At 37.2% G+C, this 15,423-nt stretch overlaps 1 protein-coding gene across 1 annotated transcript; it reads right to left on the bottom strand.

The window, feature by feature from the left end:
* Positions 1 to 5,055: 5,055 nt before the first annotated feature.
* On the bottom strand, positions 5,056 to 10,999 carry LOC140235407 (uncharacterized). Its single transcript, XM_072315433.1, has 6 exons — positions 10,982 to 10,999; positions 10,230 to 10,338; positions 8,915 to 9,025; positions 7,110 to 7,169; positions 6,286 to 6,510; positions 5,056 to 5,252 (listed from the first exon to the last, which is right to left on the bottom strand). The coding sequence occupies exons 1-6, from the start codon at positions 10,997 to 10,999 to the stop codon at positions 5,056 to 5,058; spliced, it is 720 nt and encodes a 239-aa protein (XP_072171534.1).
* Positions 11,000 to 15,423: the final 4,424 nt, after the last annotated feature.

Here is a 15,423-nt window from a genome sequence, read left to right as displayed (position 1 = left end):
ATGGGTTATTGGTACCACCTGAGGTGGCAAAACCTTTTTGGTGTCATTTTGTTTGTCGGGCATAGATATGCTTATCAAGCTATGATAGCATTTCCAAATGAGTAGCTTAGTCATAATAAATGAATTTTTAACCAATTTGGTCTCGTTTTTATATCCCTTTACTTCTGAATCGAAACTAACCGCTATACAAAGAAGAGCACTGTCTTCTGTATGTCCACAGGTGTTCTGTTGTAAACGCGGTGCGCTTAGTCTTTATTCAAGGCAGCGAATGGAATATCCAAAGGATTATGATGTCCACAGCTGTCATGCGGTGCGCTTAGTCTTTATTCAAGACGGCGAAGGGAATATCTAAAGCTTATGATACAGTGTATATCCCTTTATCTAAAAACAACAACAACAACAAAAAGCAATTCCTCGTGAATTTTGCCGTATTTTTCAATTATTCATCATTATCCGGTAAAAACGCTGATACCACGCCAATGTCGCTTTATTTCCATCCAACAATGAAAGAAAATGCAAATACAATGTACCGGTACACTACAATACATTATAATAAATAATATTGTAAATGAACAGAGTGATTTTTGTTTAAAACTGGTGTATTTGTTGAGAGGGTAGTATAAAAACAGTATACATAATCCCTTTTATTAGGAACTTTAATAGTTATGATAACGGTACATTGTTTTGTTTTGTTTTTCTTTTTAGCAGTGTTTACCAGAATATTGTTGTTAATCAGGAAAAAAAAAACACACACACACACACACAGACACGGAAACAATTGTCACATAATTAGTCCATGGGCCAAGACCCGAAAATGGGTTATTGGTACCACCTGATGTGGCAAGTTCTAGCTGTGCATTTTGAAATGGCATATATCTAAGGATTATATTTTGCTATGATAGCATTTCCAGAGTAGTAGCTTAGTCATAGATTTCAGCCATTAACCCGACCAAGACCAAATATTTTTTGACGCTCTTTGACCAAAGACAGGCAGAGTGTGACCTTTGATAATTTCAAAGTTTTTAAACCAACTCTTCCGAAATTTGGCACATATATTCAGCATATGATGCTCTAAAAATGACACCATCAAAATGTCACCGGTTATATTAAAACAGAAGCACAGTGAAATATAACAACTCACCTTGATCTCCGGGACGACTTCCATTCATACTTCCAGCTGGTGATGGAGTAGTCTAGCTTCTGGACTCTTTTTACTCGTAGGGGTGATTCAGTGAAGCGACAAGCCGTATGAGGGCGTGACACCCGAGGATTGCGATACGCCGAGAACTGCGATACCCGAGAACAAGTTGGGCGCGCAGTCTCTCGATTATTGCAATCAGAAACTTTGCGCCCTCTCTTGGTCGCACCAAGGAAAAGGGGACGGAGCCCAGACTAGTGATGGAGTTGCGTGGCATCAGATCTCTCTTTCTTTCTTCTCACCCCCTTCTGTTTTCTCTTTAACCTTCATTGTCCTGTCAATGTGTTCTTAATTTCTGCTACAACACTGCGTCTTTACATTATGTGACAATAATGTTTCCGTGTCTGTGTGTGTGTTGTTGTTGTCTTTTTTTTTGCCTGATTAACAACAACATTCTGGTAAATACTGCTAAAAAGAAAAACAAACAAAACAATGTACCGTTATCATATCTAAAGTTCCTAATAAGAGGGATTATCTATACTGTTTTTATATTACCCTCTCAACAAATACATCAGTTTTAAACAAAAATCACTCTATTCATTTACAATATTATTTATCAAAATGTATTGTAGTGTACCGGTACATTGTTTTTTCATTATCCTTCATTGTTGGATGGAAATAAAGCGACATTGGCGTGGCATTAGCGTTTTCACCGTAGCGTTTTCACCGGAAAATGATGAATAATTGAGAAAAACTTCACGAGGAATCTTTTTTTTTTTAATAGATAAAGGGATATACACTGTATCATAAGATTTGGATATTCCCTTCGCCGTCTTGAAGAAAGACTAAGCACTGTGGACATCATAATCCTTTGGATATTCCCTTCGCTGCCTTGAATAAAGACTAAGCGCACCGCGTTTACGACAGAACACCTGTGGACATACACAAGACAGTGCTCTTCTTTGTATAGCAGTTATTCTCGATTCACAAGTATAGGGATATAACAACGAGACCAAATTGGTTAAAAATTCATTTATTATGACTAAACTACTCATTTGGAAATGCTATCATAGCTTGATAAGCATATCTATGCCCGACAAACAAAATGACACCAAAAAGGTTTTGCCACCTCAGGTGGTACCAATATCTGGCCTGGCCCATGGACTAACAGGTGAACTTGTTAAGCAAGCGGTATTGTAATGGAATTACACTGCTACATTTCTGAAATATGTGAGACTCTATGTCATCAACACTGTTCAGTGTAATTTGTTTACGATTTTTCAAAGTATTGGATTCTCTGCCCAAGGACCATAACAAATTCCACTAATCTATACATGGAGCTGTCGTTTACGTACTACATTATGTGAAATTATGAACATCATCTGGAATGCCCCTTTAGAATTAAGTAAAAGTGATATCAAGTGCACCAAGATTCAGCAACATGGGGGAAAATGACCTGTGTATATCGTCTTCCAGCCCTTAACTTTGTGCGTAAAGACATCACATAATTCTCAATGATTAACTATAACTCTTACCCCTTTAAAACCAACCATTGTTTAGTCATGACATCAGCGTTATTAAATCTCTTGAATGATATAATGGGAAAATGCAAATCATTTCCTTCTGAAATTTTCATTTCCATATTATTGTTTACTCATTTCCACATTATTTTTATTTCCATATCAGTGTTCTTTTCTCGTGATATGTTTGTTCATTGTCACTCTTTGTTGAAAATGAAATAAACGAAACGAAATGAAACGAAACGAAATTCACTGTTAAGTAGATATCTACGAAATACGTGCGTACACGCAAATGAGATTCTTGCGAAGAGATTCTGTCACCACCCCTACCCAAAATGAATATATCCTGATTATGACCGTTGTCGATCATTGCCGATGATTTTGACCATTCCTTTAAAAAAAATACATACAAACGCTGTAAATTTCCATTATCGTTTTATTTATTCGAATTCAATTAAAATATCACTGTTTTTGATTTTCTGGTATTTATCGTTGTATCCAAGTCGTACCATATGGACTGGCGTTTCACTTTCAGATTTGAATGGCTGTAAGCGAATCAAATTCTACTATGCGACGGAATCTTTCATAATGCGTTGTATTGGCTCATCCACAGTGGTTATCATTCCGCTTACATGAAAACGAAGATGACATGAACGAACTATACTGTAATGCACTATACGTATATGTACTGCACTGCTTTGCATTGTGTATCTGCACGGAACTGTGTACGGTAATTATTGCAGGGTAGGCCTACTGTTGGAGTAAAGAAATATCCAGAAATAAACACAAAGGGAGGCATAAGAAAAGTCAAGTTTATTTAAATGCATAGTATGATTAAGCAAGTTTTAAAAAGTTTCAAAATCAAAACCACGCAACATAATTAAATATAAACTTTGTATTTGCATCACAATATTTGTAGCCTCTAATATCCCTGCCCCTCCCCCCCCCCCAAAAAAAAAGGCAATGTTAATTCAAGGCAGTCTAATTATCAACCGTCAAACTTAGGTGTAAATATGTGATTATAAAGAGACATACCCATCTGAAACGAATTTAAGTTAGGAGCACAGCGCACTACACTAAAACAATAATATATATACACAACGGCATGACATGGACCAAGATAATTTATCAGTAATGTTTACAGACCGGAACCCACTTTACGTAACCACATTATTCATCCCATTATAGGTATAGACAAAACATTAACCCTGCCCTAATCGATTAGAATCGATAGGGGAAGGAGGCAGCGTTATACCGTTGTCTGATAGGGGGATGGTGCCTCCGAAGCTCCGATAACGCTATCGTTTTGGCTACCGTACCGGGGCAGGCCTACATACTGCAAACACTGACTTTGCCTCATTTCGGGGGAAAAAATTGTTTTAAGTCCAGCTTAAAGAGCTCATCCTAACTCGACATTCAACCAGCTGGAATCATCTCTTATAAGGGCTTCATAAGGACAACGACACTTTCGAAGAAATGGTTGCTCAGCACTGTACATAGAGTGTTCACTACAATACTTCGGCTCTGACAGACCATCTTGGTCACTAACTACATCGTAACAATACGGTATTTTGACAATGTTTCAGAAAATTTGACTTTCGACAATTGTATTGACCAAGTCTATCAGACTTATGTTTGTAACCCGTAGTTTAATTGGTACAGCGTAATACCGTATCTCTACTAACTATGATTGTTTTCACATGATCTGGAGGTATAGACCAATCCGGTTTGGATACTGCTTTTTTACGGTAATTTCCAACTGGGGCTTCAAGAGCACCCCCCCCCCCCTCCCCCCTCCCCGCGTTGTTTCACGTCCAGATCCCGTTTTGTTCACGGTGGCCTGAAACGTGGCAGCCGTGGTTGCCGGAAACATGGTGTGAACAGTGCTCTAAAAGTCGGATCATCACTGTGAAGTGTGATAACGGAGAAGGTTGGTCGGGGTGACTTTAAGATCCTGAGCCGTTGATGGCGCTATACCAAAAGTCCTGAGGTGCAGGATGAAACTATATTGTTAACACCGAATGAAGTCGGATGTAAAGACAAATGCATTCAAAGCTCATTAAACGAGTAAACCTGAGAAAAAAGGCACACATGGACACGAGGATCTTGCATAAGGAACATCATGCATTGTTCAGATCTAGAGTTGTTGTTGTGAATGAATCGCATAGATCTCATTGTGTATTTGTTTCAAAAAATGTTTATTGCAAGATCGAGATACCGGTACTCATAACTTTGTTTGAAACGAAGATCGCAATATACAATGTGCATTACTGTTCACTGGTTGGAATATCTTCGCAACAGTCTACACTTGAGCAGTCCTCTCTGACTTGCAGCACGGTTTTTTGTTTTTTCCAGACTCGGAAACATCTAGTACACTGCTCGGTGAGGGCGTCTTTCTCACGGGCCCGTCTGGTCGAATTTCAGGGTAACGTAGCCAACGGCTGATGTGCAGAAGCAGGTGACGACAGCTCCGGCCAGTAGGACGTAAGGAGAAATGGCCATCCACACGGAGAAGGAGTATACGAATGGATGACAGTAGTTTTTACTCCACCTGTCCCCCGTAACGGGCTCAAAGCTGAGTAACCAGAAGCTGTCTTGGGAAAAATAATAAGTTAGGAAACATTGTTTCACCTGTGTGTTCATTGTAATCAAGGTATTGATCAGCAAAACTGTCTCACTCTTAATGACTTGAAACTGCTCATCCTGGACACCAAATTCCAGCATCACTTTGCAGTTATTGGAGCGTTTTACATTAAAATTTCTACATTTATGCTTAAGAATGACATCGACGCAATAGATCCAATTAACCATCACGGTGCACGAAAGTTTATTAGTGCTATCGAGAAGAAGATAAAACTCATACCTCGCCTTCTCGACCTCTTTTGGCCGAGAGGACGAGAAGCCGGGATCCGCGATCTCGTGATCTTGGGTCCGACAAGGCGTTTTGAGTCCAAGAAGGAAGGAGATGAAATCTCACCCTCTCGTTTGTTTTTTATTTCAGACCAGAAAAGTTTAGGGGAGAAGACGAGATCTTGGATCTCGCCTAGCTGCTAGCCTTTCTCAGACCCAGAAAGGTCGAGAAGACGATGAATTATTTCGTCCTATCGGTGGCACTTCAAAGTGCGTGTAAACAACTTCACTTTTTTTTGGGGGGGGGGGAGGGGGCATAATCAGCATTTCTGAAGCGTGATTAGTGCAAAATTCGGTTGCGTCCCAGTTCATTTTAATATTAACCCCGTTTAAAAACGCCGATTCAAAACGGACAAAAAGTGCGTTTACGATCGGTGATTCTTTCTTATTACATTAAGTTGGGAAGCATAAACGCAATTCACGTGTCGACCGGCAATTCTCTGTATAGTCATGTCTACTGGAAAGGCATTGACGCAAACCCATGTACGCCGAACAGATCGCTACAATAGAATCGATTGCAGTTTTTCAACAATGATCTGTGCATGTTCGCAAAATATTGTCTGCTTCCCAAGCCCGAAAAAAAAAAAAAATGAGCAGAAAAATAGTACTCCCGTCAACGGCGTTTAATTGAATCACCTTTTTGGATCCGCACATTTCAAAACGCTGATTCTGCCTTTGATTTACAAATTGAGTATAACATAACGAAGAGTGGCGTACTTGCAAAAAAGAGTGACATCGCTATGACGGTGCAGACATTGCTGCAAAACGTGCAGCCACACAAGTACTGGAGGACGTCGCTCCCGGAGCCAGTTGAGAACACCACGTGCCGCTGGATTCGCACAGCCAAGTCCAATAACAGTTTAAAGAGAAGAACACTGCCGTTGGCGACCAGGTAGAGCGGGACCAGGGGCAGACCGGGGCATTTGTCCAGGTACATGAATCCTGTTCAGCAGAGAAATGGAGAAAGATTGAAGAAATGTGGAATCACTGTGAGAAAAAGCTTTCAGTTGCAATATTAAAAACATAATAGATAAGTGCATGGTGTTTGAATCCGTATAATCGATGTTAAGTATTGTTAGATTCACAAAATGTGAACAAAATGATAGTTATAATAATAATGTTTCAAGACTAAACCGTCTACAGTTATGGTTTATTGTGAAAAATACTGACATCTTCTTGTATTTTAGGCTTTATTGCGAAAATTTTATATGGTAGGATGTTTTCTTGATACAACAGGCCTAAACATATGCATCAACCTTAGTGTGATATCTTGAACATTAATTTTACAATTACATCTTTTTTTTAAATCACTGCACAGCTCCCAAAGGTAAACTGGACCTTTAAACAAATGGAAAACTTAAAATTGTAATCACAGAAATAACAAAGAGAGAGAGAGAGTGTGTGTGTATGTGTGTGAGTCTGTGTGTGTGTCTATGTCTGTGTCTGTTTACTTCTTGTGTCTAATGTGTCTAAGAGTGAGATAACCATTATAGCTGCAGAGAGAAATGGAGAAGAGGAGTATAAAAGAAATACGTAATTACCAAAATAAACCATGGAAGCAGGTACACCGAGTATCAGGATTGACAGAACTGTCATGAAAACTGCGAGAGAAAAAACAATCAAACAAAGGACACATCAAAAGGTGATACAATCTTTGCCACACGATCACTTTCTGATACACTAAACTTTCAAGAGAATATTGATATTGCCTATATTATAGTCACGTAAAAAAGGCCGATGTTCATGCAGTTCCTCGCATTATTTCTGAAAAAAAAATATATATATACATATATATATACATATATATATATATATATATATATATATATATATATATATATATATATATATATATATATATATCAGACCATGAAAATGGAGCTTTACTAAAAACGAATAAACGTAAACAGAAACAATCTTACTGAAAGTATTGTTGAAACATCTACACCTTAGAGCACGGAAATGTATAACGTTTTGTCACCTTATACGCATGCATACATACATACATACATACATACATACATACATACATACATACATACATACATAAATGGATAAGAATGCTGCATGATAACCATAATGATAGCAATGAGAGTAATCCGATAGCGATAACAATAAAAATAGCAACGATAGTAGCAGTGACAATACTACTATTACTACTACTACTACTACTAATAATAATAATAATAATAATAATAATGATAATAATAATAATAATAATAATAATAATAATAATAATAATAATAATAATAATAATGATAATAATAATAATAATAATAATAATAATGATAATAATAATAATAATAATAATAATAATAATAATAATAATAATAATAATGATAATAATAATAATAATAATAATGATAATTTTAATAATAATACGATGGTTTTATAGCGCATTTACCACTACCATTGCGTCTTTGCGTTTTGATACCCTTTTCTGAGGAGGAGAAAAAATGTCGGAAAAATGTTATCAAATACAAACATAACTCATTCAAAATGCGTTTTAAATCAGTGCGTTTTCAGGACGGCTTTAAGCTTGGGATGTTGTTGATGAGTCCTTAAAAAAAGATGGAATAGTGCTCCAAAGTGAAGGATGTATAAGCAGACGTTCGCTTTTCATGAAACTTGTTCTGATAAACAAGACATTGCAAAAGATCTTTCAGCGCCAGGGCAGAGCGGTGACTGCGGGAGAGAGCATACTTCACTATAGCTTAACAAGTTTTAAAGACTGGAGTTATGCGCGGACATATAAGTACAAAATGAAGGTTAATACAATCAGCGAGTCATGCAAGCCTTCCACAATGTCAGGCAACTTTAAGAAAGACCAGGCAAACGCAAACCATCTCCACTCTAGAACTTTTGAATATAGTTTTCAGGATCAGTAAGACCGTAAGACAATTTAAAATATTATACAAACAACATCTTTTTGATGCAATCAAGCTACAAGTTGATGAATAGTTAAATGTGGAGTTTTCTTCTTTTCTTCTTTTCTTTCATATCTACACGTACATGTATCCGGTTTTTTTTTTATTGATTTCAAGTTGTGAATCTAATCGCATTTTGTATTTATGTTTGTTTCAACTCAATTACAAATGATTATAAATGATTACACATATTTACATCATGATATTTCTTAAGGGATCATTTTCAATAAGCCTACTTTGTGTTTCTCATGATTCCGCCACTATCATTATTGACACCATGTATTTTTGTTTGTTTGCTTGTCTGTCTGTTTGTTTTTAATGCAATGTTTGTAAACCAATTATGAAAGTGGAAATAAATGAAATGGAATGAATGAAACATTTTGCATTACAACTAACTTCAGCCAATCTCTCACACTCACCTGAGTCACATACAGCTTCGAAAAGCTTGGCGGTGAAGTCCACGGGATTGACAGCGTTCTTCTTTGCGTCGTTAATATGACGGAGTAAGTTCGTCTGGGGAGAGCCCATAGCTACGTAAATAGAATATGAAGAATTATACAACAGCAGTATAACAAAGATGCATGAAAAAAAAAAGACTCTTCGCCAAATTTCCGCAACAGTTAAATCTAAATCAAGCTTTGACTCTCCATACTTATACTTGTATTATTTTGTAAGTTGTTCAATTAGTCCTCCGTTTCTGCGAATCATGTCATGCATAGTTGATAGATTGTGTCAAAGTGCGATGTGCTTTGAAAGGTGGAAATGAGCGCTTTGCAAAAGTAGTCACATATCATTACAGTGTTATTATAACTATTCATTGGTATTATTATTATTATCATTATTATTATTATTATTATTATTATTATTATTATTATTATTATTATTATTATTATTATTATTATCATCATCATCATCATCAATCATCATTATCATCATCATCATCATCATCATCATCATTACTGCTGTTATTATCACTATCGTCATTATCATTATCATCAATTTTCAATTATTTTGATGTTGTGTTGCGATTAGCTTGTTCCGGTTTGAATGTTTTTGCACAAACCTCGTGCTTTCTTTCAGCCTTACAGACAGTATGAAAACAAAAAATGAAACAGGTATAGGAGAAGTGGGGGCGAGTGTAACGAAACGGACAATTTTTAGTAGAAGAAACAGCAAAGGAAGACGAAGGACGAGAGAGAGAGAGAAGATGAAGAAAAATACCTAAAGATGATAGAATGAAAAATCCAGAAAAGGAACAGAAAGTGAAGAGAGTCTAGGTATAATGAAAAACAATCCCATATATATAGGAATGAATTGAAGAGGAAGTTCAAAGACCTAATAGTATAAAGGGTTGCACGAGACTCGTTGGTAATGGTGTATACAGAGTAAACCTTTGGAAAATGTAGGGTCTATCATTATTCGAAGGAAGCGAACCCAGAAGATTGTCTCTAGGCTGGTCGACTGTTCTTGTCTTTTAACGTTGTATCATGCATGATACCATAATCCTCACAGACTGAGACAGATGCCGAGCTGCTTATGAACAGGCTAGCACAAAATAGTCATGCAACCCCTATAGGCCTATACGCGTCTAATTATCCCAACTCGAAAGGTAATTTAACTGGTCGGTCCATCGATTTTCAACGACAATAGACAGTGAAAATCGGACCACAAGAAAAGCCCAATGGTGGAAGGAACAAAAGAAGGTCTTATGTCTCCCTGTAAAATTCACCCAACCTTTCTTCTCGTCACAAAACGGAGATGAGGGCGTGCCTAGATCCTCGCTGAAATTCGTGAAATCGTCGCTTTTGACATGACCGCCGTATCCCGCATGACTCCCAGATTCCTGTGAACCGAATGATACACAATGTCACTCTTTTTTTAGCTGCGCCGCCATTTACATGTCACATCGAGAGTACAACATTTTGGTTGGCTTCATTGTCTTATGCTACATGCGATTTTGAAATGTCAAGCAGTGGCCTTACAAAAACAGTTAACTATCTGATATCCATGGGATATCAGATCGCTACAAAATGTAGCGTTTAAACAGGAGCATTCAATCGTCTGCGCATAATCGGATGAAACGAAACAACTCTCACACCCGTCGTAATCTAATAAATTGCTTTATTATTAAAGTTCCAACGAATGTATAAGGCATTTTCTAAGATTTCGGTTTATGATGCTACGCCATATAACAAATGAAACTATCGCAATGATGATGTGGTCCCAAAATGTTCAGGTGACAGAAGAACAAGCAAATTACAACAACAACACAGCAAAAAATAAGAATAAAGACCACTGCCTAAATAAGTTGATTAGGCCTAAAAGTGAGGTTCCACATACGTTAAGATATTATGTACAGACGGAGCTTCTACCTATCCTTGTGTGGTGAAAGATATACATTACATGGTACTGCGATGAGCACACTTAAATGTCTCTACTCTTGATCGGAACTCTCGCTATATATTTGAGGTTAAAGTTGGACTTACCACAATGAAGCACGACATGACGCATCACAGAAGACAGCAAACACGATTCTTCGTCAAGTTATTAGACATAAAATTATCTACAAACAAGAGTTACATTATTCGCCTGATACACGGCCATCATTTGGTGGTTTCGCGACAAATTCCTCTCGCTTAGTCCACCGAGACATCAGCAAATCAATAAACTTTGTGCTCATCCATTCTATGAGCTGTGTATCTGATTGGTCGATGCTATGGGAGGCGTGGCTTCATGACAAGCAGCTGGTATTTAGTTGGTGTCTTATTTCACCTTTTCATTTCGCAGTGATGGTCATGATAATGCATGTATGAAATAAGTCACATTTCCTAGAAAACTACTGTTTGACAAAGTAAGATAAAAGCTGCTGATTCAAGCTTTAGGACTGCTTAATTAAGTCGCTTTGGAATATTGTGTGAAAACTGCATGGCTTTATTTTTTTTCTAATGATATCATTCATGGAATAAAGTGATGCAACAAAAAGCTTTGTATTCGACCCCTCCCCCATGATAGAGAGAGTGATACAGGAACAAAGATGATTAGAATAACTAGAAACTATGTTTACTATCTAGTGTGTATGTGCGTTTGAGAGAAATATCTCAAGATATATCTCATGCGCGAGAGAAATGTAGTTGTAAACATATAATTATGATTTTTGTTTTTGGTAAGCGCAAATAGAATAGGGTAATAATGATAGCTACAATACGTAGAATCTTTAGTCTTTACAGCTTTACTAGAAGAGAGACAAAAAGATAAAAGTAGATGCGGAGGACTGCTAATCAATAAACATATGATAAATTATAGCTTCCTATGTAGGCCTATCAATCTTATATGCACATTTATTGTCTATGTATGTATTATATAAAATAATCCTGAAATGACATTGTGTATAGTCAGCTTTGCATCATTTCATTTGACGGGGTTTACCGTGGCATTTTGAGTATAAACGTTTTCTAATTTTATTGACTATTTCAGTTCAATTAACTCAGCGCTATCATCGTAATCATGAATACAGTGGCAATTTATGTTGACAGGTCGCGAACGTCTTGAGTGATGGAAGTACTGCTTGTACCTTGATTCTGAACAAATAAGGACTTTAGACCCCGAGCATTATGATCAATAACATAATAACGTTCGGCAATTCCGTCGACTGATCAATGATACGGCACGCGAGACAACCGTGTTTGCCGTATCCATGGCGATATTCATTATCAATATATTTCAGCTGCTTATGTGCCATAACAACCGCGATCGTATAGCTCTGAATCGTGCGCCTGCCAACAGTGATAGCAGCTCGCGTGTACGCAAGGAGCTTGGTATACGCTAGTCGCATGTTGAATATAATTTCATTCGGTCGTGTGTCGCGTTTTTGTCGTTGGTATTTGACATTTTGAGCCGTGCTGTGGCAGACACAGGGATTTTAGGATGCTGTAGCCGCCTTATTTTTCGACATCATGATTAAGACGTTACTGCCGAGGGGAGGTAGGCATATTATAAAATTTTATCATCTCCTGTCATCTCCTTTTCTTACGTGCAGAGAATATTACTATGACTGCACGGATAATCACCTCTATAGAGATTTCCTCTGTCTGCTTTCTATGGCTAGATTGCGCGTCTAGTATTGTTCTTTGTAACGCTGGTATTTAGTGCCTCGCAAATGATTTAATACTCCAAGTGGCCGACATGATAGGAAACGAATAGATGGGCTCTTTGATAATCTTTGTTTTCCTTTCGTATCCTATTCATCGTCATTCCCACCTCCTCATCATTATTATGATTATAACTACCATCGTCGGCATTATCGTTTTCTTTCTGTCCTCTTCATCTGTTCTCCTTGGTAACCAGCATCATCGACATCATCGTCACCACCTTCGTTTTGATAAATATGTTTCTTCATTTCCTTCTCATAAAAACTGAGCTGGTTCACTCGTGATTAAAGCCTTTCCAGAAGGTCTCCTCCCTTTCATCTCACCATCGCTATGTTGTTCCCTCATGTTCTCTATACCTAAGTGCCACTTCGACCTCCATTTCTTCCGTTTCCACCTGCTCCGCAAAGCGATGCCTCCCCCCCCCCCCCTTTCCTCTGCGTGTAGCCTAACACCATGGCAACTTTGTCAATTATTAGATTGCTGCTGCCTTAGTACTCACTGTCTACTTGTGTCGCATCAAATCAGAAATTCGTTATTATGCTAATGGCCGGCAAATTAGACAGCCCCTTTAAAACGTACTGCGAAATAGAATGAATATAACAAAATGTGGTTTTATCTTCTATATAAAGTTACATTACCCGTTAATGGATTGTAGAGGAAAGAACAAACGGTGTTTTTTGTTTTTTTTTTTGAGAGAGAGAGAGAGAGTATTTGCTGATTCGATAGACGAAGGACACCAAAACAGAGCGGAGATGGTTGTAGCAAGAAGGGTTTACAGAAACCGAAAAGGAAAAGAAGAATATAAAAGAAGAAAAAAAGAAGAAGAAGTAGAAAGTGGAGAAAGTGTGTTTTGAATGTAGAATTCGTTATCTCTTTTTTCATCTTGCATTTGAAATCTGGTATGGAATGGAATCCTGGCATGATACTACTACTAATAAAAGACCTGGGTGAGATAGAGAAAGCATTAAGCACAGAGTGACATGAGTACTATCGTCCGTGCTTATCGCGCAGTTAGTTTTTGTATGGAATTGATTTCTAATATTTTTCACGGGAATTAACTGAATAACATAAAGTAACTGATCAAAAATGTAGTTTGCTGCATGAGAGCTCACGATCTCTTTGGTTGGCAAGACAAAATTTGTTAACAGTTTAAAAGGGTAGGCGGTTGCGCTTTTCAGTTAATTCTAACGCTTATTTCATTTAGTATCTTAAACATCGATGTTTTGAAGTCGAGGGAAAACATACAATTAGCTATGTAGCGTACAATTACATTAAACAAGTGTAGACGATATTCTGTTGGCGGAGCACGGACTATATCAGGTAAGCAGCATTTGTTTGAAAGAGACTGGTTGATTATTTGACTTCTCAACTCCATCTACTTGGCATGCTCGGTTATCAGAATAATGTAAAATATAAAGCACATTAAGGTTACAGGAGATTCCACATCTATTATAGTAGATTTTCCAAAATAAAAAATAAAACACTCAAAAAAAATAACAATAGCAAAACTTGACCAACACCTACAAGCACTTGTATGCTATCTCTTGGTTCTTTTAGCAACCTCATTGTGTACATTATTACCATCAATTGTATGTTCAATGAAGTTCTTTTTTGATAAATAGTTTTAAATTACTTAATCATATATTCATTATGTATTTGATATATGTTTCTTAGATTGTTTAGACTGCTATGTGTGTTATTATATGTATCAAAGTAGCCTATATGTTAACACAAAAGTGAAGTGCTTAATTACCATTATGTATTCAATTTTTCTCGTACAATTGTTTTTGTTATACATAAACTCAAACTCAAATCTAAGTATTATTATTTTGGTCCTCCTTTGGGATACTAAAAATAGGCGCGAGCAACCGTAGGCCCTGTCTGTTTACCCATTGAATAGATATTAAGATACTACTCCTTTTAGAGTTAAGAACTATTTGAGTGAATCCCTTCTTGTTTAGAGTGCATTTATACGGGCCACAACAATTGTAACAGTCGAGTAAAAAAAAAGAAAAAAGAAAAAAATAGTAAGGTTCTACGCAGGTTAAACCCAAGACCGTTCTGGTAGTTATGTAAACCATGTCCTATAAAAGGTTAGATGAATAATATCTATGTTGGCATAGACACGAGAAAAAAAAACAGCAACAACAACCCCAAACAAATTATAAGAATCAAATTAGAAGAAGTTCGCCGGAAAAAAGGGGGCGCGCTGAAAACGCAACCTGTGAGATTAGCGCCGATAATCGGGTAATGAAGTGGGTACCTGAGTCCTTTTTTTCACGTGTGACAGGTGAATGGTCTAGCGTGTTACTCTTGCTGAGTAGATTATTTAGTGATCGATTTCATGTTTGAATATAATATAATGTTACCAATATATAAAAAAAAACAGTAATTTCGGGCTAACATTTTGCACAATACTTAATTGAAGCCAAATAAACCATTTTATGCACGTTTAGATATTTCAAATATTAACATGAAAGCGAACGAGGATGCAATTTTGCTGCTAATTGATTGGTCGCTGTTGTGTGTACATACATGAGCCCAGCAACTGATAGCGGCACCTAACAACGCGCAACGAAAAGTGGCTTCGTGGATCAGTAGTTCTATTTTACCGTATTTTCATTTATTCAGTCATTGCTGCACTCTTTCACTGATAATTTGGTAATGCAGTGGAATCTGAGTAAGGGAACCAAGGCAGGCTCCTGCTCCTGAAGTCGTGTGATAAGTATATACCACGCATTCTGAGACTTTAGTCGAGAGTAAACGCTCCAGGAGTTGTT

The sequence above is a fragment of the Diadema setosum genome, chromosome 11, assembly GCF_964275005.1.
Source record: "Diadema setosum chromosome 11, eeDiaSeto1, whole genome shotgun sequence".
NCBI lineage: Eukaryota > Metazoa > Echinodermata > Echinoidea > Diadematoida > Diadematidae > Diadema > Diadema setosum.
This window is presented reverse-complemented; position numbering and strand designations above follow the sequence as displayed.